Raw genomic sequence first — 25,751 nt, forward strand, 5'->3', positions numbered from 1 at the left:
ATCAGACAAGTTATACCTTAACTTCTGGACAAATAAACCATATATTATCATTACATGTTCAGATGACAAGAACAGTCACACATTACTGATGGATCAAAAGTCATACCTCACTACTCCACTTTTAATGCCTTATTAACATACATAACTGACCAGAAATTACGTCTTACTAATACACTCATTTAAATTATCAAACAAATATCACCTGACTAACAGACACGGTTGAATGATAGCCCGGTACACGTATTAAAGTCATTACTAGGTAGGTAGGTCACATTTTTGCAATGTTTGTCTCATGAACACACACACTGAATTAACCAGGTAAGCACACACAAGTTACAAACATACCTGATTGAGAGTTACAAACTCTACATCCATAGCAACCAACATTCCTGCAAAAGGAAGTTCATCATGTGCCAGTGGTTTAAAAGGGAAGTGAAGGTGGAGCCCTTTTGCTGCAAGTTGAATATCCTCTTCAAACACGTCTGCTGCAATGGGACTTTGAACTAGAAGAGATGAAAAACAGTCTCCAGCAGATATAACTAGTACTAAAGTCTACACAAAATATCCAGCACTTCATACTTATATGCACAGCTAAAAAACAGTGCATAAGAATTACTGAACAAGATTATTTGTAATTTATTGTTTAAAACATTAAGCCATGTATTTGAATATATTTTACAAGTCTGTATGTAATTAGTGCATTTTCTTAATAATATTCCTGACCAATGATTTTATTTTGAAAAAAAAAAAAAAAAGAGTAATTGTAAAATTACCTGAAACATTTTTATTTAAAATAGATTTATTTTCAGGAATAAAATATTTAGTTTGTTTCAATGTTTCAGTTTTCAGGTTATTGAAGCTCAATTTTTTTATATTTTTTTTCAGAACCATGATGTTTTGTACTTCCTAGGTTTCCTTCATTATGACCCAAAATTCAAATCTGTAACTATAAAACTTCAACTATCATTATTTTGTTTTTAAATAAAAATTGATATTGTAAATTGGTAGTCTGGTTCAAATGGTATTTATATTCAATGAGATGGTGTTGAAACCTTTACCTCATGATTTTTGCAAATAGTTTTCATACAATTTCTGCTTTGAAATTAGCATTTGCAAAGAATAAACTTTCAAAAGTAAATGTATCCTGTAAACAAGTCTTTTGCTTTTTATATCCTCATTTTATATCATGTAAACAAGCCTTTTGCTTTTTATATCCTGCAAAAAAGTCTATTGCTTTTTGTACCCTCATTTTATATCCTGTGAACAAGTCTTTCACTTTTTATATCCTCATTTTATACCCTGCAAACAAATCTTGTCTTGTATATCCTCATTCTTTGGTGAAAAGAAAACAAACTTTTCTTCCTTCCAATAAAAACTGTATTAAAAATAAGCAATTCAAGTAGTGAATAAGAAAACATGATCAAGTCTGAAAGATAACATTATATACTTATATACTTGACGTTTATTATAATTTTTTCACTTCAATAAGTATGACAGTAAATAAAAATGAATTTGTTCTTTACCCTTCTTGTTTAGTAAACAAAATACTTTATATGTGTATAGTAACAGCTTTAAGTACTATAATTTTCCTGTCAGTGATGAGGATTTTATCAATTATTCTATGCTCTTATCTTTCTCTAAAATAAATTTCTCTATGTAACATGGAATAGCTTTCTCACTTCTGCACAATTTTTATGTTAAAGCTCATGAAATATTATACCGTAACATTCATTCTACACTTGTTGCTTGGTTACTATGCAGTAAAACTGTTCAGTACTAGAAGAACCCAAGTTTTAAATAAAAATATAGAGCAGTTTTAACTGACAAAACAACAATAAAAACCTAGAAAAATGTAAAACATCACATACATGTGCAAAAAACTCTGTTCCTCATAACTAACAGTGTAGATATTGAGAGAAAAATTACAGATAATCAAAATAGTGCAGTAAGAATATGCAAGGGTTTGTTTGCTGTAATGTACATCACTAAACACTTCAAAAACTACATAATATGATCTTCAGTTTATATCTGCAAAAAATGGTGAATGCGTAATGTTTTAAAGAAAAATAGCCTTTCACCAGATGCTGTGAAATATGTCCATTCCAGTAGTTCCAATACATTCTTTGTTTTTGTATGTTTTAACTAGTGTTTGGAGGTCTAATATGTGTTTTACCTAGTCTTTGGAGGTTTAATATATGTTTTAACTAGTCTTTTGGAGGTTTAATATGTGTTTTAACTAGTGTTTGGAGGTCTAATATGCATTTTCCTCTTACTTATTATAAAGATTACATGAATGTCATAGTTTTATGGATGTCTCAATGTGTAAGGTATTCCAGTATTAATGTTTTACTAGTCATAAGAAAGTAATGTCACAAGAGTTACAATCATCTCGAAACAGTGGATGCATAAAATTTTTTGTGGTACTGTGGACAGTACGGTTAGACGCACCAACTGTTTTATGTACGTCTTTGTACAGTGTATTGTATGCACCTTGGAGAGACATTATTTCAAAATTTTGGCTTTGCCACAGAATGTTTTCAATTCAGAAACAAAAAGTATTAGAACGTTTACATTCTGACATATCTGGAAGAATATTACCTTGCTGACACAAGTAGATGAAAAACTGTTACTAACACATTATTTAATTTTTTTTAAATCCAAAAAAAGCAAATTTTAGTACTATATTTAAATTTTAAAACTACATCTATGTATTTCACATATCTGTAACCTAATGTTTCATTAGTCAAACAAACAAGTTAAAGATTTTTTGATCAAAGAAGAAACTGTACCCAGCACAAAATTTTAAAACATAATTATTGAATTTATTTCTTTCAAACTAGTTTTATTTATTTTTTTTTACAATAAAATCCAAACATTACATTTATGGTGAAGTTCAAAAATGTGATAACATTTTAACTTCATCCAGGTCGTCAGTTGGCTTTAGTACATACGTGAACTACAATACAATGAAAGACTAGGCATGTTCAAGCAGTACAATAAAGCTCCAAAGATTAAAACATTCATAAGTTATCCTAGGATATATAAATACATGTGTGTATGTGTGTATATACATATAGATATATAGCTACTCTAGTTATTAATTTTAAAAATAATTACAAGAAACAACTGCATTTTGAAAAACAGATGCATGAATCTATGCTTTAAAAAACAAGAAGATGTAGTAGAACAGTGACCCATTAAGTATGGCTTAAAACATTCAACCACACTAAAATCAAATGATGGAATTATGTTAATAGTTTTACACGACAAGTTATACAAAAACTTACACGTATGGAAGAGAGCTAGTGATATAGTGACAACTAGTCAGAGTAACTTCACTTTGATAGATATAAACATATATGAAACTTAAAAACATTACATAATGTAACTTAAACCATGCTACTCACAAAAAAAAGTGTTTTTGTTGAGTATTACTAACTACAATGTAATGCTTTTAATCAAAACTTAACAGAAGAATATAGGACTAACACGAATTATGAAGAATTAACTTAAGGCCCAGCAATGAATTTTAGACAAAGTTTTGGTACAAAGACAAATGCCGAAAGCAAGAACCGTGCAATGAAAATGAGATAAAACTTATATGTTACAAATATATTAATAAAGGTCCTGTATTTTAATAAAATATTTGAAAATATGAAAGAAATGATTTAGTAATTGTGGAAAAACATCCACATACAAGTAACTGAAATAAAAATTAACTGTTTACCAAATTAACTGTAATTTAAGATACAGTAATTATAATAAAGGAAGTTTGGCATTTTAATTTTTAATTTTTTTATATTCAAGCAACATTTAAACTTAAATGCATAAGGGTAAATCATTTCAGTATAAACTATGAAAATACTGGGGGTAAACTGTGTAGGACCAGAATTTGGAGCTTATAGATAAGGAAGCTGTTGTACCCTCTACAGAATGATGGCTTTCAAAGTTTGTTTGACTGTATAAAAGGACACACGGCAACTTCCAGTCTAGGTTCAGGAACACGGCTTCTTGCTGAAAGTTTATTATTAAGAAAATAAGGAAATCAGTTTTTGACATATTTAATAATTCTCATTGTAGCACAAGAAAACAATCATAAATCTTAAATACTTAGAGATAAAATTGTCACAAGTTCAAAACAAATGCTCGTAACTTGATATGACTGGTGCATGGTTAGACTACCACACAGGTGTGATATAAAAAAAATGTGATTTCTACATATTAAAGTATTAAAAAGTAACACAAAATTAACACATTGCATTTCAAACTGGAACATTCAACGTCCAAAAGATTAACAAAATTACATGGATGACAAGAAATACCAAATATTAAAACTACTTTTGTGGTCATTATCTTTTCCATAACATCTATTACGAGCAAGAAAATAATTTGAACCTGAGGATCTAAGTAAATGTGGAATCATATTGCAGTTACTCTGATACATAAAATAAACATACACTAAAGTCACTTTAGTTTACATATTAGTCTAACTGACCACAAGGAAGTGAAATCTGAACTGAAAGGATTACAAATCTCTGAATATAAGTCAAAATTTCATGATTATTTAAAAAGTAGAACAGTTTGTAGAGAGTTCACCAACTATTTGTAGATAATGCACAATATTAAGTTAAAATGAAACGAGTTCAAATAATATTTATTAAACAAAAAAAACATTACAGAACATGATCTCTATCTAGTTGTTTGATAGCAATTTGAAACTGGTTACACGATGTAACAAAAGTTGTACTTTTTCTTGTTCCTGTGTAGAAAGTGTTATTTCCCAATTGTTTATGCCTAAAGTGAATGGAAAAGACCTATTTTTCTCTTCAAACTTTGCTTTTGTGACCTGGGCAATGAAATTTTCAAATTTACCCACTCTCTGGAACATTCCAGGTGTAATTCAGTGCTGAGTAGCTGATATAAAATTTTCTCGAACTTACAAGAACTTTCTGGAATATTGTAGGACGTTTCCCCTGGCTCATTTGGTGCACCTCAAAGAGGAATACAACAGCATAAAGACCTTGTTTGAAGTATGATGAGTATGTAGCTGGGAGGTTATCAGAGCCTTCAAAATGGTGACATTCCTGATGGGTCTCCAAGGAGGCTTTACCAAGTTTCCCTGTTATCTTTACCTTTGGGACAGCAGGGGCAATGCAGTGCACTACAACAGGAAGCACTGGCCACAACAGACTGAGTTCTCTGTGGGGAGGCACAATGTCAACTGTGAACCACTAGGGGACCTCCAGAAGGTGTTGTTCCCACCATTGCACATAAAACTGAATCTTATGAAACAATTTATCACAGCTCTTGATAAGGAGTCTGCAGCCTTCAAGTACTTTTGAGACTTCTTCCTTAAGCTTCCGAGGCAAAGGTCAAAGCTGGTGTCTTTGTTGGACCACAAATAAAGAAAATCCTGGAGTGCATAGAATTCCCCAAGAATATCAGTAGGAAAGAAAAAAAAAGCTTGGGTCAGCTTTGTCACAGTGGTTCGAGGCTTCTTGGGCAATCAGAAGGCCGAAAATTATGTGGAACTGGTTGTAGGTCTGGGGAAGAACTATGGCAAAATGGGCTGCAGGATGTCCCTGAAAGTCCATATTCTCGATGTTCATCTTGATACATTCAAGGAGAACATGGGAGCATACTCAGAGGAGCAAGGCGAGTGCTTCCATCAAGATATACTGGACTTTGAATCAGGTTATCAATGAGCATATAATGAAAACATGGTGGGAGACTATATTTGGGGTCTGATACGTGAAAGTTATTTACATTACAGTTGCAAATCTCGAAAAATTACTCACTTCTAAACATTTTTGTATAACTTTAGTATAAATACATGTAAATCTTGATTCATATATTGTTTTATTCAGACCTTATGTAAATGAAAATGTGAAAATTTGCCCGTTTTTACATAGAAAATAAGTTAATTTCTAAACTTCATTATCCAGGTCACAAAAGCAAAGTATGAAGGGAATAATGGTCATTTTCTGTACTTTTACAACACAAGCAATTAAGAAATAACACATACTATCCAGGAACAAAACATGTGTTACATAGTGTAATCTCGCCAGTATGAAAAGCAGAAATTTCTTAAATTTCTCACAATGTGAAATATATTGACCTACGTTTCAGAAATTTATGGAGATAACAAATAAATCATTCTTACATTTACAAAGTCTTGAACTAGACACCTCTTGAATACTACTCTTTACTAAAGAAAAATCAATCCCACAGTTCACTTTCACAAAGACTGTTCTCTGCATAATTATCGGTATTTTTTATCACCTGTGGTGAACTACTATTATGTGATTTGATATTCAAATCCATATGGAAACAGACAATTCTAGTACCTTGTTAGGAGATTTTTCAGTGCAATCACTGAATACAGTTTCACTTACTCAGAATCCCATTTTGTATTGTTCTGCAATGCCATACAACCCTCATATAATATACTACTCACACCTTCTAGCACTTTAGAGCTATCATTCTGGAAATAAAGTTACTAGTTTTTTGATAGATCAGAATAAGAAAGAAGACTGAAAGAACTGAGCAGAAAGATATTACCAGTGACAAGTTTTACTGAAAAAAAAGACAAAAACGACTGGTATCTAGATTGCAATTTGAACATAAATTTGAAATGAAGAAGCACTCATGGCCCTACTCAGTAACATACATTTACCTGATTAAGAACGTTTACTAAATGATCTATTTATGTGATGTGACTGGGAACTCTGTTTTGCCACGTTGCGACATGGCAACATTTGATTTTCTTTCTGTAGCATTTTTTAATGCACGACTGCTTCTTGGAAAAGTTGAAAGGTCACCACTGCAACTTAGTTCACACGAAGTACAAAAGAAGCTAACACTAACTACCACTCCATCTAGGAGGTTCAATTATTTGACAACAATAATTTTGACAATTTAGTACCTGAGTAATTGGAAGAATGGTAAAATCGTTGAAAAGGTACCACTGGCTACAGGCACTTCCTTGGTGTCGAACGTGGTGAGTTGGACTCACTTTGACACAACTGATAATATTATCTTTCACACCAGGCTCTGTGGGATCCTGGACCACAGAAACTACAGCCATCAACTGATAAAGCTCATAGCCTTCCTCTTCAGTGTTGTTATCTTGTTCTTGCTGGTTAATCTTTTACAGAGAAAAATTAAAATCTATATTAGTCAGATGAGATATATTCCGACAGGTGAAACTTAACTGCAAAGGTAATGAAATTAACTAAAATCCAATGGGCAAATGAGCATGAAAATTTATATGCTCAACAAAAGTTGTTACAGTTTTCTCTTCAACCCCAGGATTATAACCTGTTTACATTGTAAGTGAGTAATTCTCATGAAAGTTGTTTATAAAAATGAAATAATTGCTAAAACAATTTAAATAAATTTGTCTTGAATGATCCTAAGCTTATTGAGTTTTAGAAAAATAAAATATTTAATTTTGATTTTTTTGACTATTTATAATAAAATATTCATTATTTAATGTAGTTATTTGCATTCAGGCTCTGAATAGTTCACATGCAATGTGATTTTCATTTTGAGTATAAAAATACAGTGGAACCCCTCTAAAGCAGCCACCTTTGGGACTGAGACAAACTGGCCTGATTAGAGGGGTTCCACTATACATAATTAGGGATTATGTAAACAATAAAGGGACTATGATTGAATGACTGCTTTCAAGGGGTGGCCGCTTAGAGGGATCCCACTGTACTGTTTATTATCTTACAGCTATCACACTTCATTTGAATAATCTCTAGAACCTATATGAATATCAGATGTCTTTTAAAGCAAATGTTTATATTTTATTTTCCATTTTCTTTATTATATCATTAACTACAGATATTATCAACAAGATATAGTGCACTAAAACGTTTACATTTAAGAAAGGGAAATATGTACAAGCCTTTTAAATGTTCCTAGAATACTTTTGAATCTTGTTTTTTTTACATACGTGTAATTTCACATCTTTGTCCTTTCACTTATAGTTTATTTTTTTATTTCCCCTTTCAATTTGTTATCTTTTGTTTTTGATACAGATATGCCATCTGTATGGTGTTCTACAGTTATTATAGGAAGAAGGTTGTCCACAAACTCTTTCATTAATGCTTTCACACGTGAATGACTCTATCTTTGACATTTCCACAAGCTGAACTACACCAAGTTAAAGGTATACAATCATAAAATTTTCGAATATGCATTTATAAACACAAATAACACAGAATTAATTAAAATATAAATGTAACACCTAAACAAAATCAAACTGTTTAGTAAACTAATACATAAGGTGAGAAACACTTGCCGAGCATTATATATGCCTCCAAAAACAATGGACTAAGCATTTTTTTTCCAATTTCATAATACTAATCCATACACAGGTAGAGATTTCTTCAGGTTATAATCGAATAGAGTGAAATCTTCTCTGTGTATTGGTTATAAACATACCATTCAACTTCTAACTGTCACTTTGCAAGTGGGCATGGCTGATCTTAAACTAAGAAATATTAGAATGTTGTTTCACACGGGGGAAAATGTGTGGAAGTTTCCTCCTGCTAATGAGAGACAGCTAAGTGTACTTCAACAATCCATACTACAATTTACTACAGCTTCTCACTGTTTCTCGTCTTGTGAATTTTAACCATGAGTAGATCACATGACAGCAAAATCGGCAGTTTTAGATGAGGTGGGGGTACATCAAGGAATAAAACGTAGATAATATAAAATCTTATAAATTATAATTTACTTATTAACAGTAATTTCATTAAAATATGTTTATAGTAAAGTGGTTTAATTCAATTCAATTTAATAAAATCTCATGACATGCACAAAAAAGGTTTAAAGATCTAGCTGGAATCATATGATTAAATTACAAATGAGAAATAAATCACCAGGCTTTGATATACACAAATCTGAAAATACTAGTTAAAATAGAGAGCTAACAGTTTATAAGTCAGAGTCAAAAATACATTCTGAAAGTTACTTCTTGGACATACGTTTTCAATAAAATAAACTTTTTATTCTTAGGTTGAAAACTACATCAATGAGGGTTAGTCCTAAAATAATGATTGTAGGAAAGTTAGGTATCAAATAAAAGAAAAACTTCTCTGTATCAATGATAAACAGAAAAATTGTGGCAAACAGGATATAACTCTTACAGATTAAAACTTTGCCAAATCAGGCTTAACTACTTCTACTCTTGTGAAAGAAACCAGATAACTCCTGACCTTTGATACTCCATCTTTGCTGTCACCTTCTTTGACTTTGACCTTTCCATCTAGTTCCAGTTTGATTTTTAACTCTAATGGCAACCACGATGTACAGTTATGGTTGATGCCTGAATCCTCAACACTATGAAAGTTGAAATATATTTTATATAAATAATGAAACTGCACACCAGTAACGACAAGAGAGCTTTACAAGTAATATGTATTGTATTTAATCTGAAACAGCTACTTTTTATGTGAGTGTTCACTGGAAAAAAAAACTGTACGTAGCTATTTACTTTAAAGATTGAGCTGTATCCCACTAAAGAGAACAAATTCTGAAACCTTTAATGTAATCTTTTGTCGATAGATACATATTTCCTAATACCTCTCGTAATTTATAACTTTTGCTGACTAGTCCTCAAAGACTTTCTATACAACTACAATGAGACAGCCGCTTCACGTTAGAAAGACTAATCATTTCAGTGATACAGCGATTGCTTTAAAGTAATTTATTTTACATTACAAATAGTAGTTCATACAGTCTGAATATTTGTCTAAATCACTGAGCCTGATGTTTACATTTTAAGATTGTAAGCAGTTCTACTGGTGCAGTGTCAAGTTTTTCTAAACTGTTACACCTTCAGTTTAACGATTAATGAGGAACCTACTGATATAAATAATTAATTCAAAATATAATAACAGTAGCATTTAAAGTGGGTAAGTTCTGATTTTAATAACCACAACATTTAAAGTCATGTAACTTAAATTTGTAGTTATTAGTCTTCTTGCTGTTATTGTATATTTTTTAATTATACGTTAAATTTATATTTGGAATGGTCAGCGGAGGGAATAGTGCAGTGTTCAATTTACAATAAATTAAACAGAATCAACTTTTAGCTTGTAACAAAAAGAATGCATGGAAGTACATAATAAGGAAATGAGTGAAGCACCTCTTCGTCTTGTCTTTCTCATGGAAGAATTTGCAGCCAGATCTAGTACAATTGTTACCATAGCGACAAGGTTTTCTGGCAGAAAGTGGTACTTCTGGCACTTTACCTGGTATATTTTTTCCTTCCTTTTCATTCAGCAGCTGAGAAAAGCAACAAAAAAAAAACATAAAATTATTAGTAAAAGAAAAACCTCAAAACCTTGTATATTATTTATCAGTTTCAGGATCTAAGGTTTGGTTTGTTCTGGATTTTGCACAAAGTTACACGATGGCTATCTGCACTAGCCGTCCCTAATTTAGGAGTGTGAGGCTAGAGGGAAGCCAGCTAGTCATTACCACTCATCGCCAACTGTTGAGTTACTCTTTTACCAACGAATAATCGTCACATAATAACACCCTCATGGCTGAAAGGGTGAGCATGTTTGGTGCGACAGGGATTCAAACCCATGACTCTCGAATTACAAGTTGAGTGCCTTAACTGTCTGGCCATGTTGGGCCTAGGATCTTAGGGAATCTGTGTGAATTACTAACTGATCTGCAATTCATAGATGATTCCATGCATAAAGTTTAAAAACTAAGCTTGAAACAATTAAAACCTGTCGGGTAAAGAATTCAGTTTCAAATGCATTTTCTTTTAATAATTATTCTTTGTTTTGTTATTAAGCGTAAAAACTACAAAGTGGGCTATATGTATTGTCCCCACCTTGGTCATTGCAACCTGGTTTTTAGCATAATAAGCCTATAGACTTGTAGTTGAGCCACTAGGTGGGCTAAAAGTTATTCAAATTAATTTTCATATAACACAAAGCTCCAAAGCAAACATTACCCAGAAATCCAACACCATGAAGTTTGGTAATAAACAACAGTCACAAGGATATTGTAACAAAGCTTTTAAGATTATCTGCTCTTTTCCCATAAAACTATTGCACATTCCCAGACTCGACTTGTTTTCGTAGTAAAATAATGACCTAATGCTTCAGTTACTTTTTAATAACCTTGATAAACCTACATTAATATAAGAAATGTAAGTAATGGTGAGTTATTGTCGATATCCTAACAAAGTCAACAAAGCAAAACCAAATTAACAGCCAGACATCTGTCAAGACACGTGCTGGTGTGTTATGCAACCGAAGAAGACTTTCAGGGCACACTGTGTTATTGAAAAGGAGTGATAGTTTGGTGATTTTCCACTTCTTCTAACTTAGACTTTGGTAATTATTACATATCTCCCATGGACATGCTCCAATGAACCTTACACCACATACCAAATTTAAAGGCAATCCATTACAAAATAGACAAGATGTAAAACCTCCAACTTGAATAGAGTTTCCTCCTGAACTCATTAAAGCTTTATATGATAGAATAATGTACTTAACTTTAATGGATTTTTTTTTCAAATTTGGTGCATTGATAGGTCTTTAGAACCTACAATTATAAGTCAAATTAGGTCTAAGTATATTCAAAGTAAATTAACTAAAACTTCTCAATTTTGACCAAAACTTTTCTCATGCCCATGCAAAGTCACGAGTCAACAGTCTGAAATTTTCACTATAGCTTCAACTGATGATGAAGGTGGACTGTTTATAGTTTTTGTCATTCACATTAAAGATGGCTTATTTAGAGCAGCAAAACTATAGGGTGAAAGCACATGCAGATACATATGTATTGGTTAGGCCAATCAAACTAAATTAGCATTTCCCTGCTCAGGTTTTCTAACTAATATGACTGGACAGTTTCCCAGCTCAGGTTTTCTAACTAATCATATGACTGGACAGTTTCCCAGCTCAGGTTTTCTAACTAATCATATGACTGGACAGTTATTATTCATTGCCAACTTTTAAGCACATATTTTATTTTACTCACCACCGTACCCCACGTTGAACAACAAATGCAGCACAGCTAACTAATGAGTGAATATTTGCTAAACATTTATCAATGCTGTAAGTCTAGACACCAGTTTGGCTGCCAGTTGTGATTTCCTTCAAGTCACACACTCAAACCTTTCACAGTACTACTTTTTTTTTCCCACACCTAAGGTGTTTTTGGTCAGATAGCAGGACAACCATATCTAATAACATAACATCCATACACAGTAACAGGACAACTGTACATAATAACAGGACATCCATCCACACCACTAACAGGGTTTGTTTGTAGTTGAGCACAAAACTACACAATGAGCTATCTGTGCTCTGTCCACCACAAGTATCAAAATTCAGTTTCTAACATTACAAGTCCACAGACACAACAGCCATACATAATAACAGGATATCAATACACAATAACAATGTACACAGCAGGGGGTTTCAGAATAATGGCAAAATAAAGGATCTAGGATGAAAACCTGATTTAACAAACAAACTGTCTGAAATAATATATTTGGCACAAAACTAACCCAAGAAAATGTTAACATATCTGAAGTTCTTTTAAACTATGTTTTAGGCATACACACACGTGAACAAATACCAGTTTTAATAGAACACAATTACACAAATTCTCCTTTAGTTTTAAAAATACAGATAGGTAAAAATGCACATATCATAACCTTCTACAGTTACTTTCAAAATGTAATTACACTAGTTTATTATCAGTATATACAAATAAATGTGCAATCAAAACACAGTTAATGAATTAAATTTGAATATAAGTGTTAATTTCTGAAGGAAATATTTAAATAAGTTCTCCATCTCTGTTTGTCTGTGTAACACAATATTTGTTTGCTCTGACTTGATTCTCCATCTCTGTTTGTCTGTGTAGCACGATATTTGTTTGCTTTGACTTGATTCTCTATCTCTGTTTGTCTGTGTAGCATGATATTTGTTTGCTCTGACTTGATTCTCTATCTCTGTTTGTCTGTGTAATACGATATTTGTTTGCTCTGACTTGATTCTCTGCCTCTGTTTGTCTGTGTAACATGATATTTGTTTGCTCTGACTTGATTCTCTGCCTCTTTGTCTGTGTAACACAATATTTGTTTGCTCTGACTTCATTATCCATCTCTGTTTGTCTGTGTAACACAATATTTGTTTGCTCTGACTTGATTCTCCATCTCTGTTTGTCTGTGTAACACAATATTTGTTTGCTTTGACTTGCCCATTTTCAACACTCCACGATATCGAGGTTAATGTACATTACTCATTACAGTATAAATATTACTATGACACTGTCTGAACTTTATAACCTTTAATCTCATTTGTTTACAGAAATATAAACTTTTTACACCTATTTGCCACATTTTTTTACAAATGGCCATTTGACCTTTACTATTACATCATTTGTAACCAACAGAGAGCCAGAGTTTAATATATCAAGTGACGTATAATGCCAGCTCATTTTAAGTAGATATTTTGTCTCCAGATTCAAATTTACTGTTGCCAAGTTCAGATCAAATAACTAAGGAATTTATCTTAAGGTTTTTATGCCTTAGTTAGAAAGTCAAGTAAACTATACTAGTTACAGCACATTGTGCATATTATTATTTTGGGTTCTTAAGTGCATCCTACCTCAATCTGTATTTTCCAGAAATTTGCACCAGAAGCATGATCTAATCCACAGCTCAGCACAAGGACACTGGGTAGAGTCTTCAGCTTTTTAGTCTGAAGCTAATGTCGAAGATAACAGATGTTTTACTGCCTTGACAACACACCCGTAAACTTTAAAACATGACTCTAATAACTTATTTATAAGCAGAGGAAAAATATCTTAATTTATTTTGAAGCGAAACATTAAATAGAATACATTTATACTAGCACATGTTCGACATGTGTTCAAGTTAGACACCCAGTAAATTTCTTGTAGCTACTACAGAATTATTTATGGACACTGGTATCTGTACTTGCAGATGTGAAAACAGATACAGTAGTAACTGGATAATTTCACATTTTTGCATCTGTTTCAATCTGATAATAAAATATTACAGAAGATGATCCCTCTTACATACTGTATGCATGAGTGATAACAATAAAACCCACATCTTACATCATAACTCTTCAGTTTATGTTGGCTTCAGTCTAACACCTGAAGTTACAATTAGTGAAGAAAGTAATGGTACAATTTAGTAAAATGTTCAAGTAATTTCTTACTTTCAGAAAACCTGGCTTGAAACCTATTATTAAATGTTCTATCAAAGAAGGGAAATGCTTATAATCCCAGTTTTTAACCCACAGACATCAGCTTCTCAGTGAACATAAAGTTATCCATGTCTCAATTTTTTAACAGTTTGTTATTAAATAGTACTCTGTTTATGTTGTACTCAAACAATCTAATGAAAAGAAAGGAACAGAAGGTTACACACACCAGCTTTAGTTACACCTTTAAGATATACTAACAATGAAACTTTTTTTTTTTCAATACTGAATTTGAATAGTAAGAATTTCACATTCAAAACAAATGAGTTTGACAATCTTACTGAAACAAAGGTGTACAAAAAATAACATACTGTAGGCTGGTATATAACACACTTGTCACACCATGCTGTAACTGTCTGTTCGAGTGATAAACTGTGCTCTACAACATCAGCAAACGAATGCTGTATGAGTGACTTTTCCTGACCTAAAACAAAATAGCATTAAAAAAATATTATTTATTTAACTCTTATCACAAAAACAACAATGTAACAGATGTTACACTGTAGGATACAATCACATTTTTTTCTTTGTAATAATTCTGTCAGTGTCTACCACCCTTTCTACCACATACCAAGAGCTGTCGTACAGATTTATTTAAAATTGAGTGAATACTTTTAAGAATGATCCTCATACTATATACTGGGTATTTTTAAATGATTTACCACACAGTGTAAGTAAAATATAATTCAAGATATCATACACATAAGCTCCACCACAATTAAAAACCTACCCTTATTTCAATTTGCCCTTTTCGACGGTTAGTGCTTAGTGATGGAATTCACTAAAACATGTGTGAGTCAGCACCAAGCAGTAAACTGAATGACCAATTGGGTATCAGGTTTATTTTCAGATATTTTTTACTGTGTGGTACTGACAATGAGACATATGAACAAGGTATACAGCACACACACCTTCACTAAGTAATATCTGTTATCAGTGGCTAAACACGGCTAACAAAAACCATTCTTAAAAGCACTGTAATAACTACTGTGGAACCACTCTTGGAGAGATGCTATAGTACAGTCGGTCATAACCTCAGTGGAATAATATTCCCTATCATGACTAGGTTGGGCTGACTAGAACCACACTTACTATACATTGTAGTACAGCTGGTGATAACCTTAGTGAAGTGATATTCCTTATCATGACTAGGTTGGGCTGACTAGAACCACACTAACTATATACTGTAGTACAGCTTGTCATAACTTTAGTGAAGTGATATTCCTGATCATGACTAGGTTGGGCTGACTAGAACCACACTAACTATATACTGTGGTACAGCTGGTGATAACCTTAGTGAAGTGATATTCCTTATCATGACTAGGTTGGGCTGACTAGAACCACACTAACTATATACTGTGGTACAGCTGGTGATAACCTTAGTGAAGTGATATTCCTTATCATGACTAGGTTGGGCTGACTAGAACCACACTAACTATATACTGTGGTACAGCTGGTGATAACCTTAGTGAAGTGATATTCCTGATCATGACTAGGTTGGGCTGACTAGAACCACACTAACTATATACTGTGGTACAGCTGGTGATAACCTTAGTGAAGTGATATTCCTTATCATGACTAGGTTGGGCTGACTAGAACCACACTAACTATATACTGTGGTACAGCTGGTGATAACCTTAGTGAAGTGATATTCCTGATCATGACTAGGTTGGGCTGACTAGAACCACACTAACTATATACTGTGGCACAGCTGGTGATAACCTTAGTGAAGTGATATTCCTTATCATGACTAGGTTGGGCTGACTAGAACCACACTAACTATATACTGTGGTACAGCTGGTGATAACCTTAGTGAAGTGATATTCCTGATCATGACTAGGTTGGGCTGACTAGAACCACACTAACTATATACTGTGGTACAGCTGGTGATAACCTTAGTGAAGTGATATTCCTTATCATGACTAGGGTTGGGCTGACTAGAACCACACTAACTATATACTGTGGTACAGCTGGTGATAACCTTAGTGAAGTGATATTCCTTATCATGACTAGGTTGGGCTGACTAGAACCACACTAACTATATACTGTGGTACAGCTGGTGATAACCTTAGTGAAGTGATATTCCTTATCATGACTAGGTTGGGCTGACTAGAACCACACTAACTATATACTGTGGTACAGCTGGTGATAACCTTAGTGAAGTGATATTCCTGATCATGACTAGGTTGGGCTGACTAGAACCACACTAACTATATACTGTGGTACAGCTGGTGATAACCTTAGTGAAGTGATATTCCTGATCATGACTAGGTTGGGCTGACTAGAACCACACTAACTATATACTGTGGTACAGCTGGTGATAACCTTAGTGAAGTGATATTCCTTATCATGACTAGGTTGGGCTGACTAGAACCACACTAACTATATACTGTGGTACAGCTGGTGATAACCTTAGTGAAGTGATATTCCTTATCATGACTAGGTTGGGCTGACTAGAACCACACTAACTATATACTGTGGTACAGCTGGTGATAACCTTTGTGGAGTGATATTCCTTATCATGACTAGGTTGGGCTGACTAGAACCACACTAACTATATACTGTGGTACAGCTGGTGATAACCTTTGTGGAGTGATATTCCTTATCATGACTTGGTTGGGCTGACTAGAACCACACTAACTATATACTGTGGTACAGCTGGTGATAACCTTGTGGAGTGATATTCCTTATCATTATCATGACTAGGTTGGTGATAACTGACTATCATGAACCAGAACCACACTAACTATATACTGTGGTACAGCTGGTGATAACCTTAGTGAAGTGATATTCCTTATCATGACTAGGTTGGGCTGACTAGAACCACACTAACTATATACTGTGGTACAGCTGGTGATAACCTTAGTGAAGTGATATTCCTTATCATGACTAGGTTGGGCTGACTAGAACCACACTAACTATATACTGTGGTACAGCTGGTGATAACCTTAGTGAAGTGATATTCTTTATCATGACTAGGTTGGGCTGACTAGAACCACACTAACTATATACTGTGGTACAGCTGGTGATAACCTTAGTGATATTCTTATCATGACTAGGTTGGCTGACTAGAACCACACTAACTATATACTGTGGTACAGCTGGTGATAACCTTAGTGAAGTGATATTCCTTATCATGACTAGGTTGGGCTGACTAGAACCACACTAACTATATACTGTGGTACAGCTGGTGATAACCTTAGTGAAGTGATATTCCTTATCATGACTAGGTTGGGCTGACTAGAACCACACTAACTATATACTGTGGTACAGCTGGTGATAACCTTTGTGGAGTGATATTCCTTATCATGACTAGGTTGGGCTGACTAGAACCACACTAACTATATACTGTGGTACAGCTGGTGATAACCTTAGTGAAGTGATATTCCTTATCATTTACCAGAATGTCCTTCCCTCAGTATTTTAAACAAATTCACCCTTACAAGTCTCTATCATTGTGAAGTTTCCCACTCCCAGTAGGAAGAATCATTAAATCTTTTATCCAGTTGGAGACAAGTTATTGAAGAATGATGACATCAAATATTCTAAAATAAAATGTGTTCTGTTACTTTTTCTTACAAAGTTCCAAACAACTTATGGTCAGAGTTTATGCATTCACCTTTTCACACTTATCTTCAGTACTTATAATATTGTTAGCAGCTGAATTAGAAACTCAACCAAACAAAATGAAGAGTATTGCTGTAAGGTTTTGGTATGGACCATGAAATTCCAAAGTAAATCTCCTGAGAACTACCACTACTAATCTTTTCACACCTATTTTCTATGTTTACTTTACTCTTAGTGGCTGGAAAAACAGAACAAAAAAACCTTTCGAAAATAAAGCAAGGAATCTCCGCTCTTGGCATTAAACTGTTTAGGCAATAATGTAAATAAACTCACGTAGAACAATTCCCAGAATTTTTCCAGCTTTGAAAACAACAAGGTAAGATTTATTGATTTGTATGTCGTACATGGAAAGCAATGAGCGTTATTACATAAAAGTGAGAGAAAACATGTACAGTATGGCTGTGTACAAAGTCTGATCTTATGAAATAAACTCGTAAGATATCTGAAAATAAGTTATGCTCCCAGGGTGGTCAGGATTTAGGGGTATAAATGTAAAAGTGTATGAGCGCTTAAGAACATCCTGTTTCCTATTTACTATACTTACACAGTAACCAATATATGCGTAATTACTAGTAACATAAATATGGACCATTGCAGTTTAGCTAATACTTCTAACTTAGCCTTCTTCCTAATCACTTCAGAAGCTTTACAGGAAAGGGATATTACTAAGTCTGTGCATACAAGTTAATTAGTCACAGTAAAGAGGTCTTAGAAACAGAGAATACCATTAAGGAAGTTTCCTTAATAACTCTGACAGATAACAAGATCATTTCAATCAGTGATGGTCAAGTTTTAACCAGTACCATAAAAAATATGAAGTAATGATGATTCACACCAACTTCTCACAAATCAAATGGGTCACAGCTTGGCACTTTTAATTCTATTCCAAGCATAATTTCTGAGCTCTGTAACTTAAAAATTAATGAATGGCCAGCAGAGATAAATCCAGGCTTTGAAGGAAAGGAAATAAAGTCCCTTTGCAAACATTTCAGATTGACATTTTCAAAAACAAGCACTTTCAAGAAAGCTATGGGCACCATATTCTATCAGATCTTCATCCTTTAATTAAATGTTCAAAGGACATCCCCTGCAATCCTTCCAGATGTGAATAGGGCTTTAGCAGCATGAATCTTATTGTTATGGAAACAAGATTTGGACTGTTAACCATCCACATAAAAATCTCACGTTTGTTAGCTTGACAGCCCTCTTATTCAAAACTGGACACCAGATAACAATCTATAGAAGTGACTTGCGTGTTAGGTTTCCACAATTGATACACAAACAAGAGTAGTCAAGTACAAGGAACTCACTGTGGACCAAGCTTGGAAGTTTTATTGATATGTTATGCAGGAATTCAAAAGTTCAAGGTGAAAGAAAATTAATTTTTACTGTAATATTTTCAAATGCAGAGTTTGATTGCAATTATAGTTTAAAGCTACTGTTTCTGAAATGCACATTTTTACGTATAGGCAGTGTGAAATATTAACACTTTCAAAACACACGTTTCCCCACTTCTGCATTCAGCACTACACCACTGATTATGACCAAACTGGGACAAATGAGAACCAGTCTAACAATACTGTAATACTGTTGGTCATTATATTAATTTTGCTAGTTAATATGAACCATTTTTTAATTACATTTAAAACTTACAATAAGACACAATTTCACAATAATTAAATTAAAATTTCTTTAAACTTTTATCTTGGAAGCCATCGCTTATAACAAAATCTCACCTTAAACTATCATTCCACCATGTTTTCTAACAATAATCATATCCTAAAATACCACTCCACTATGTTTTCGAACAATAATTATACCCTAAACTATCATTCCACCATGTTTTCTAACAATAATCATACCCTAAACTATCACTCCACTATGTTTTCTAACAATAATCATATCCTAAAATACCACTCCACTATATTTTGCAATAATAATATTACATCGAATTACCATTCCACTAAGTTTTGTAACAATAAGTATACCATAAAATATCACTCCACCATGTTTTGTAACAATAAGTATACCTTAAACTATCACTCCACCATGTTTTGTAACAATAAGTATACCATAAACTATCACTACACCATGTTTTGTAACAATAAGTATACCTTAAACTATCACTCCACCATGTTTTGTAACAATAAGTATACCTTAAACTATTACTCCATCATGTCCTTTAATAATAATGATACCATGAACTATGACTACACTATGTTTTGTAACAATAACAATAACCCAAAGTACAATTAAAACACCTCACACATATAAACAGATTGTTTAAATTACATAATAGCTTGTACATTACAGCACCTTAACCCACTGTCTGCTGATTTGTCACATAGGATATAGTCCACCTCCAGCAGTTAAACATAAGTGTACTGTATACATTGTGTGGCTTGCAAAACTCCCACGTGTATTTAAAGCCACTGGAAACAAATGGTAAAAACACCTTAAAGCTCAAGTACATATAGAGATTGTAAATGTGATAATTCAAATGTTTCACTGTTCACTGCTTTAAAGTAAATATCATACTTTCAAATGGAACAAGACAATATTAACATAGAAATATTTCAAACAAACCATTTCCAGAAAGGTACAAGTCTGGATACACCAGAGTAAACAGTAGGGTGTTTGTATCCTGTTCCTTTTCAGATCCACATCGACACCGATTACAAATGGCAATGCTTGCCCCAAAGACGTTGTTGACAACTGAAGAATGTTCATTTTCTGGAAGCTTTCTGTAAGATATCAATAACAAATACTAATATTAAATCATCCCATTTATAGCACTCAATATTACTTGAGAATTAACACTGTAGATACTGTACGGATATATGAAGTGCATTGTTCGTGTGTAACTCAAGAAAAACACTCGCATATACTATCACACAGTTCACTAACTTATCACATAAAACCATTTTCTTTAGTACATTTCATATGGCTTGATGAATTGACATAAAATTAGAACTACAAACACACAAACAATAACCAAAATCCACTTAGTTTAAATGCATCAAATAAATATTCATTTTCAATAGGCTTATATAAAAAGTAACTAATCAAGTCAAACTCATAATTTTACCCATTTTTATTCTTGTTATAGAGATTATCACTACATTGGAAATTTAGTAATTAAGGAGTTATCTAATGTCACTGTAATAGCAGTATTAGTCAATACTGTTAAGCCTACAAAAACACACTAAAATGTTCTAATCAAATATTGATATTAATGACATGGTATAAAAATTGTAAATGTATTTATATGTAATAGGTTATAAAAGTACAAAAATTAGTCCTTCAGATAACACACAAGCTTCAGCTTTGTTGGAATAATTACTAGTTGAAAAGTATTTAGTTCTAGTTGGGAAAGTATTTAGGTATATTTTGTTCATCACAAAATTTTTACGAAAACCAATTTCGACGTTCGTAAAAACACCTCTTGATTTGTAAAGAATCACAGATTCTATTGTATGAAATATGTAAATTAGCTATAAAATATTCCTTAATTATAATATAGGAAATTTGTCCACATAAATATTTGATTTCACATGATCGTGATGACTATATAGCTCACCTCAAGCTGAATTGCAGTTTTGAAAAAAAAATATCACATCACATTATCCATGAAAAACAAGAAATATATTCAAGTTATTTTGAAAAAAATTACATATGTATTTATTCTCACTTAACAAAAATAAATACATGTACCTTCTTTACATGTCCATGGTATAACATTTAAGTTATTGGTTAAAACTGTTTTTGATTATGTATTTCTTTAATCAAACAGAAGCGGTGGTTTGTTTAGTTGCTTATGGACTACTTATGATAATGAATCATGGTACGACTTCTCCACATAATGTACGTGTTATAAAACCTACTGAAGAGGACATCAAAAACAAATACACAAAACTGAACATCAAAAACAAATACACAAAACTGAATAGTTAAGAAGTAAATTATTATTAGTATAGCAGGTCTAAAAATAATAAATATATTTTGGTATAATTTTACACCATCGTTTAGAGTAATATAATAACTTATATACCTACTTACACCTCCAGTTTACAGAATCTTACATCACACCCTCAGCATTGTGTTCTTAATCAATTTAATTTATTGTGGAACAATTTGATATTGTATGTTTGTTTTTAATGTTTTATGTAAACACAAGCACCATTTATTTATTTATTTAGAAGAATGACTTACTCTGTTGTTTCACTTTGGTTCTCTACTGGACTTAACTGTTGAGTTTCCTGGTGAAAACAAATGCTATTAGTATTACACTAAGTCTATAAAAACAATACTTTGTTATTGTAATTCAGCATTAATATCTTAAGAAAGATAAATTCAAAACATAAAGAACTTCAGATGAACAAGGATGCTGGCTTACGATTAACCTTCAGTGAAGCATATTCATTTGTCTTCATCAGAAGTTTGATTAAAATAATATTTGATTTCTTAATGTCAGATTTAATAACACATTAAAAAACAAATAATTCATAAACTAATGTTATCTAACAATAAGAATATTAGAATCAGAGTTTGAATATTTCCAAGGATCTTAAGACTTAAGTATGAACTAAAAGTTCCATTTGTTTATTTTGAATTTCACCCAAAGCTACACGAGGGCTATCTGCGCTAGCCATCCCTGATTTAGTGGTGTAAGACTAGAAGGAAGGCAGCTTGTCATCACCACCCACTGCCAACTCTTGGGCTACTCTTTTACTAATGAATAGTGGGATTTACCGTCATATTATAATGCCCCTGCAGCTGAAAGAGCAAGCATATTTGGTGTGACGGGGATTCAAACCCGCGACTCTTGGATTACGAGTCAAGCACCTTAACCACTTGGCCATGCAGGGCCTAAGCATGCTGTTTCTCCATATGGAAATTATAGTTACATTATGCAAACCTTGAATATATGATTTGTTTTTATTTCTATTTGTAAAATTTTGTAAATGAAATAAGACTTTAAACAGCTGTTTTAAATATTATTTAATAAATCATTGTAAAATTTAAGCTTTGAAGCTATTCAACTGTAATTTAAAAAACAAGAAAAGTGCTTTTATTATATTGTTATCCACAATCATTATGGAAAATGACTTTTGCATGACCCTGTATATTAATAATAAAAACTCATAAGAAACAAATAATTTAAGTACAATAATTACAATTTCTTTCTTGAAACTTACACGGATGCAATCCTATTTCAACATTAATCTGTACACTGTGCTAAACTTACAATACAAGCCACAATCTAATTTATAAGAATGAAATAACTGTTTGTTTTGGAAAGTGATGCAAAGCTACACAAGGACCATTCCTAACTTTAAGAAGATATGCTGGAGAAAAGGCAGTTAGTAAACAGTACTAACCAACAGCTCTTGAACTGTTGCAACTGAAAAGTAGAATATGATTGTCACTCTTATAATGAATTCAAGACCTGCAAGTTTGGAGCTTGGTTTTTATTCCACAGGACAAGAACCATGGACCACTGGATTATTAAGCCTGGTTGTTAACCACTAGGCTACTCTTTTACCCCAAAATAAAAAGTTGAGGACTTGTAAATAAATTTTAAGATGTCTTTTACTATCCTATGTAATGAAACTATAGCTTGGTTTTTTTACTGCAATGAATAACATTTTCAGAATACAAATCATACAAACACAAGTTACAACACAAATGTAATAAATGACTTTATTTACTTATTTTTTATTTTCTACAACTTTGAAAATATTAAAGTGGAAAGTTTCATTTTGTATGAAAAATCTGTGTTCAATACGTACCAAGAGCATATTCTTACTAATAAGATTAGTTTAAGGTATTCATTTCGACAAACGGAAATTTAAAATCAGATATTATCTGCATTAATTATTTTACTCCAAAAATAACATTGTGCATACCGTGTGGTGTAGTCAGATTTAATTTGTTTTTTTACTTAATATTCTATACAAAACTTGTACTTGTAGCCATTAAAGTATAGTGTAATCCATAAATAGCACAACTCGATGTTTTACCTTAAGGGAAATACGTTACCCATTGCAAATATGTTTTCCATCTTTTGTTATTAATCTTTAATGAAAACTTTCTTATGTTACACAACACTTTGCCCTGACTAAGTTTTAAAATTACACCATGACACCTCAATATCCATATGTGAATATTTTATTTCATTTTAAATAAGTTAAATATCACACAGAAATTGTCATTTATGAAATAAGCGTTTTTTTTATATACAAGTTATATGTAATTGTCACAATGAAGATGATTAAACGTTAAAGTAAAATATGTTTAATAATTTTACATATATATTGTAGTTACAAATATTTTTAATAAGAAAACACTTATAAATAATGCAATAAAAAAAGCAGCCCCATTATAATTTTCTATTTTCCCACGTAATAATGAACATGAAAAATATTCCACAATTTTCTGTGTTGAAACTATCAGTCATAAATAATGTTTTTTTTTAATTCCACTACAACCTTACAGCACAATGTTTTGTGTTGAAACTATCAGTCATAAATAATTTATGTTATTTTTTAATTCCACTACAACTTCACAACACAATTTTCTGTGTTGAAACTATCAGACATCAACAATTTATGATCAGAGGGCATATGCTCTATAGAGCAACCCCTCCTATCAATATCAGCACTTCCCCAGAGGGGATGGTGTCCATTAAAGTCCCCCAGGATGAAAAAGAGAGATGGTAACTGTTCAATGAGATCATAAAGGTCTGGTTGATCATATGTCTCTCCAGGTGACAGGTAGAGAGAGCAAACAGTGATTGTATGACCCAAGGAAACATGGATGGCTGAGGCCCCCCAAAAGGGTGTGTCAAGTGGCAAAGACAGGGTGGGCACATGCTGATCAACCAACAGTGCCACCCCTCCATGCACTCACTCATCCATCACACAGCCTATCATTTCTGTACAAAGAAAACCACCAAAAGGTAACTGTATCGGCAGGTCTCAGTAATGTTTCCTGTAAGGAAAGACAAACAGGTTTATAGGAATCAATCAGTGTTTTGATGTCGTCTAGATTAGAATGCAAACTTCAACAGTTCCATTGTATCAGGGTGGCCATTTCTATTTACATGTAGGCGAATTGGGTGGAGAACCCTTCTGTTTACGACCACGTCTTTCTTCCTTACTGTCCTTATTCAAGGGAGGTCTACTGACCTCCATGGTTCCTGCCCTGGGTCTATTGAGCAGGTCTTTGCTGTTGGAAGGGGATTCCAGAGACTGAGGACGTGAACGAATGATTGTTTTGCATCTTGGGGTAAGAAAAGAAGATGTATCTGAAAAAATGCCTGAATCTGGAACCAAAGGATGTGGATTTTGGGGTTTTGTGGAATGTATATAAGGGTCAGAAGTTGCTTCATCATATTTTTTAATCATGGAGGTCAAAAGACTTTTCATTTATTTAGAAAACAATTCTTTAGGAGGCACAGAGAGATCTGTCTGCACTCTCACAGTAGTTGTGGAATGAAGTGCAGCAGCATATGTCCGAGATGAAGTGGTGAACAACAATTTCCCAGCCTCAGGATAGGTAATGTTATGAAACGTTTTCAAACACTACACCTCTTTTTTCTTCCAACCATTTAGGGCAAGAATGAAAGTAGGACAGGTGAGAGCCATTGCAATTGATACAATGAGAGTTCATTTCCAATTTGTAGGCATCATGGTCCTTGCCACCTCAACGAGCACACGTCAAGAAACCATGACATGACGTCTTTGAGTAACCAAACCATTGACACTGGAAACATCAGAGAAGGTTTGGAATGTACGACCGAACTCTGCAATTAAGATAACCTGCCTTGAT

The 25,751-nt window shown here is 32.9% G+C and overlaps 1 protein-coding gene and 1 long non-coding RNA gene across 5 annotated transcripts in view; one reads left to right on the forward strand and one right to left on the reverse strand.

Moving 5' to 3' along the window:
* LOC143235350 (uncharacterized) overlaps window positions 1–1,007 on the forward strand; it is a 281,246-nt gene extending 280,239 nt beyond the window's left edge. For all 3 annotated transcript variants that reach the window (XR_013019132.1, XR_013019130.1, XR_013019134.1), the window contains one exon: window positions 886–1,007. This is a non-coding gene — a long non-coding RNA (uncharacterized LOC143235350). The remainder of the gene's footprint in view (window positions 1–885) is intronic.
* PAN2 (PAN2-PAN3 deadenylation complex catalytic subunit PAN2) overlaps window positions 1–25,751 on the reverse strand; it is a 63,585-nt gene that overhangs the window by 11,104 nt on the left and 26,730 nt on the right. For both annotated transcript variants that reach the window (XM_076473432.1, XM_076473431.1), the window contains exons 14-22: window positions 22,131–22,177; window positions 20,505–20,662; window positions 14,603–14,715; window positions 13,668–13,766; window positions 10,166–10,305; window positions 9,234–9,357; window positions 6,926–7,147; window positions 3,924–4,014; window positions 346–503 (exon numbers count right to left, since the gene is read on the reverse strand). In XM_076473432.1, the coding sequence (XP_076329547.1) occupies window positions 346–503; window positions 3,924–4,014; window positions 6,926–7,147; window positions 9,234–9,357; window positions 10,166–10,305; window positions 13,668–13,766; window positions 14,603–14,715; window positions 20,505–20,662; window positions 22,131–22,177 (1,152 nt within the window). The remainder of the gene's footprint in view (window positions 1–345; window positions 504–3,923; window positions 4,015–6,925; window positions 7,148–9,233; window positions 9,358–10,165; window positions 10,306–13,667; window positions 13,767–14,602; window positions 14,716–20,504; window positions 20,663–22,130; window positions 22,178–25,751) is intronic.

The sequence above is a fragment of the Tachypleus tridentatus genome, chromosome 12 (genome assembly GCF_004210375.1).
Source record: "Tachypleus tridentatus isolate NWPU-2018 chromosome 12, ASM421037v1, whole genome shotgun sequence".
In the NCBI taxonomy this organism is placed as follows: Eukaryota; Metazoa; Arthropoda; class Merostomata; order Xiphosura; family Limulidae; genus Tachypleus; species Tachypleus tridentatus.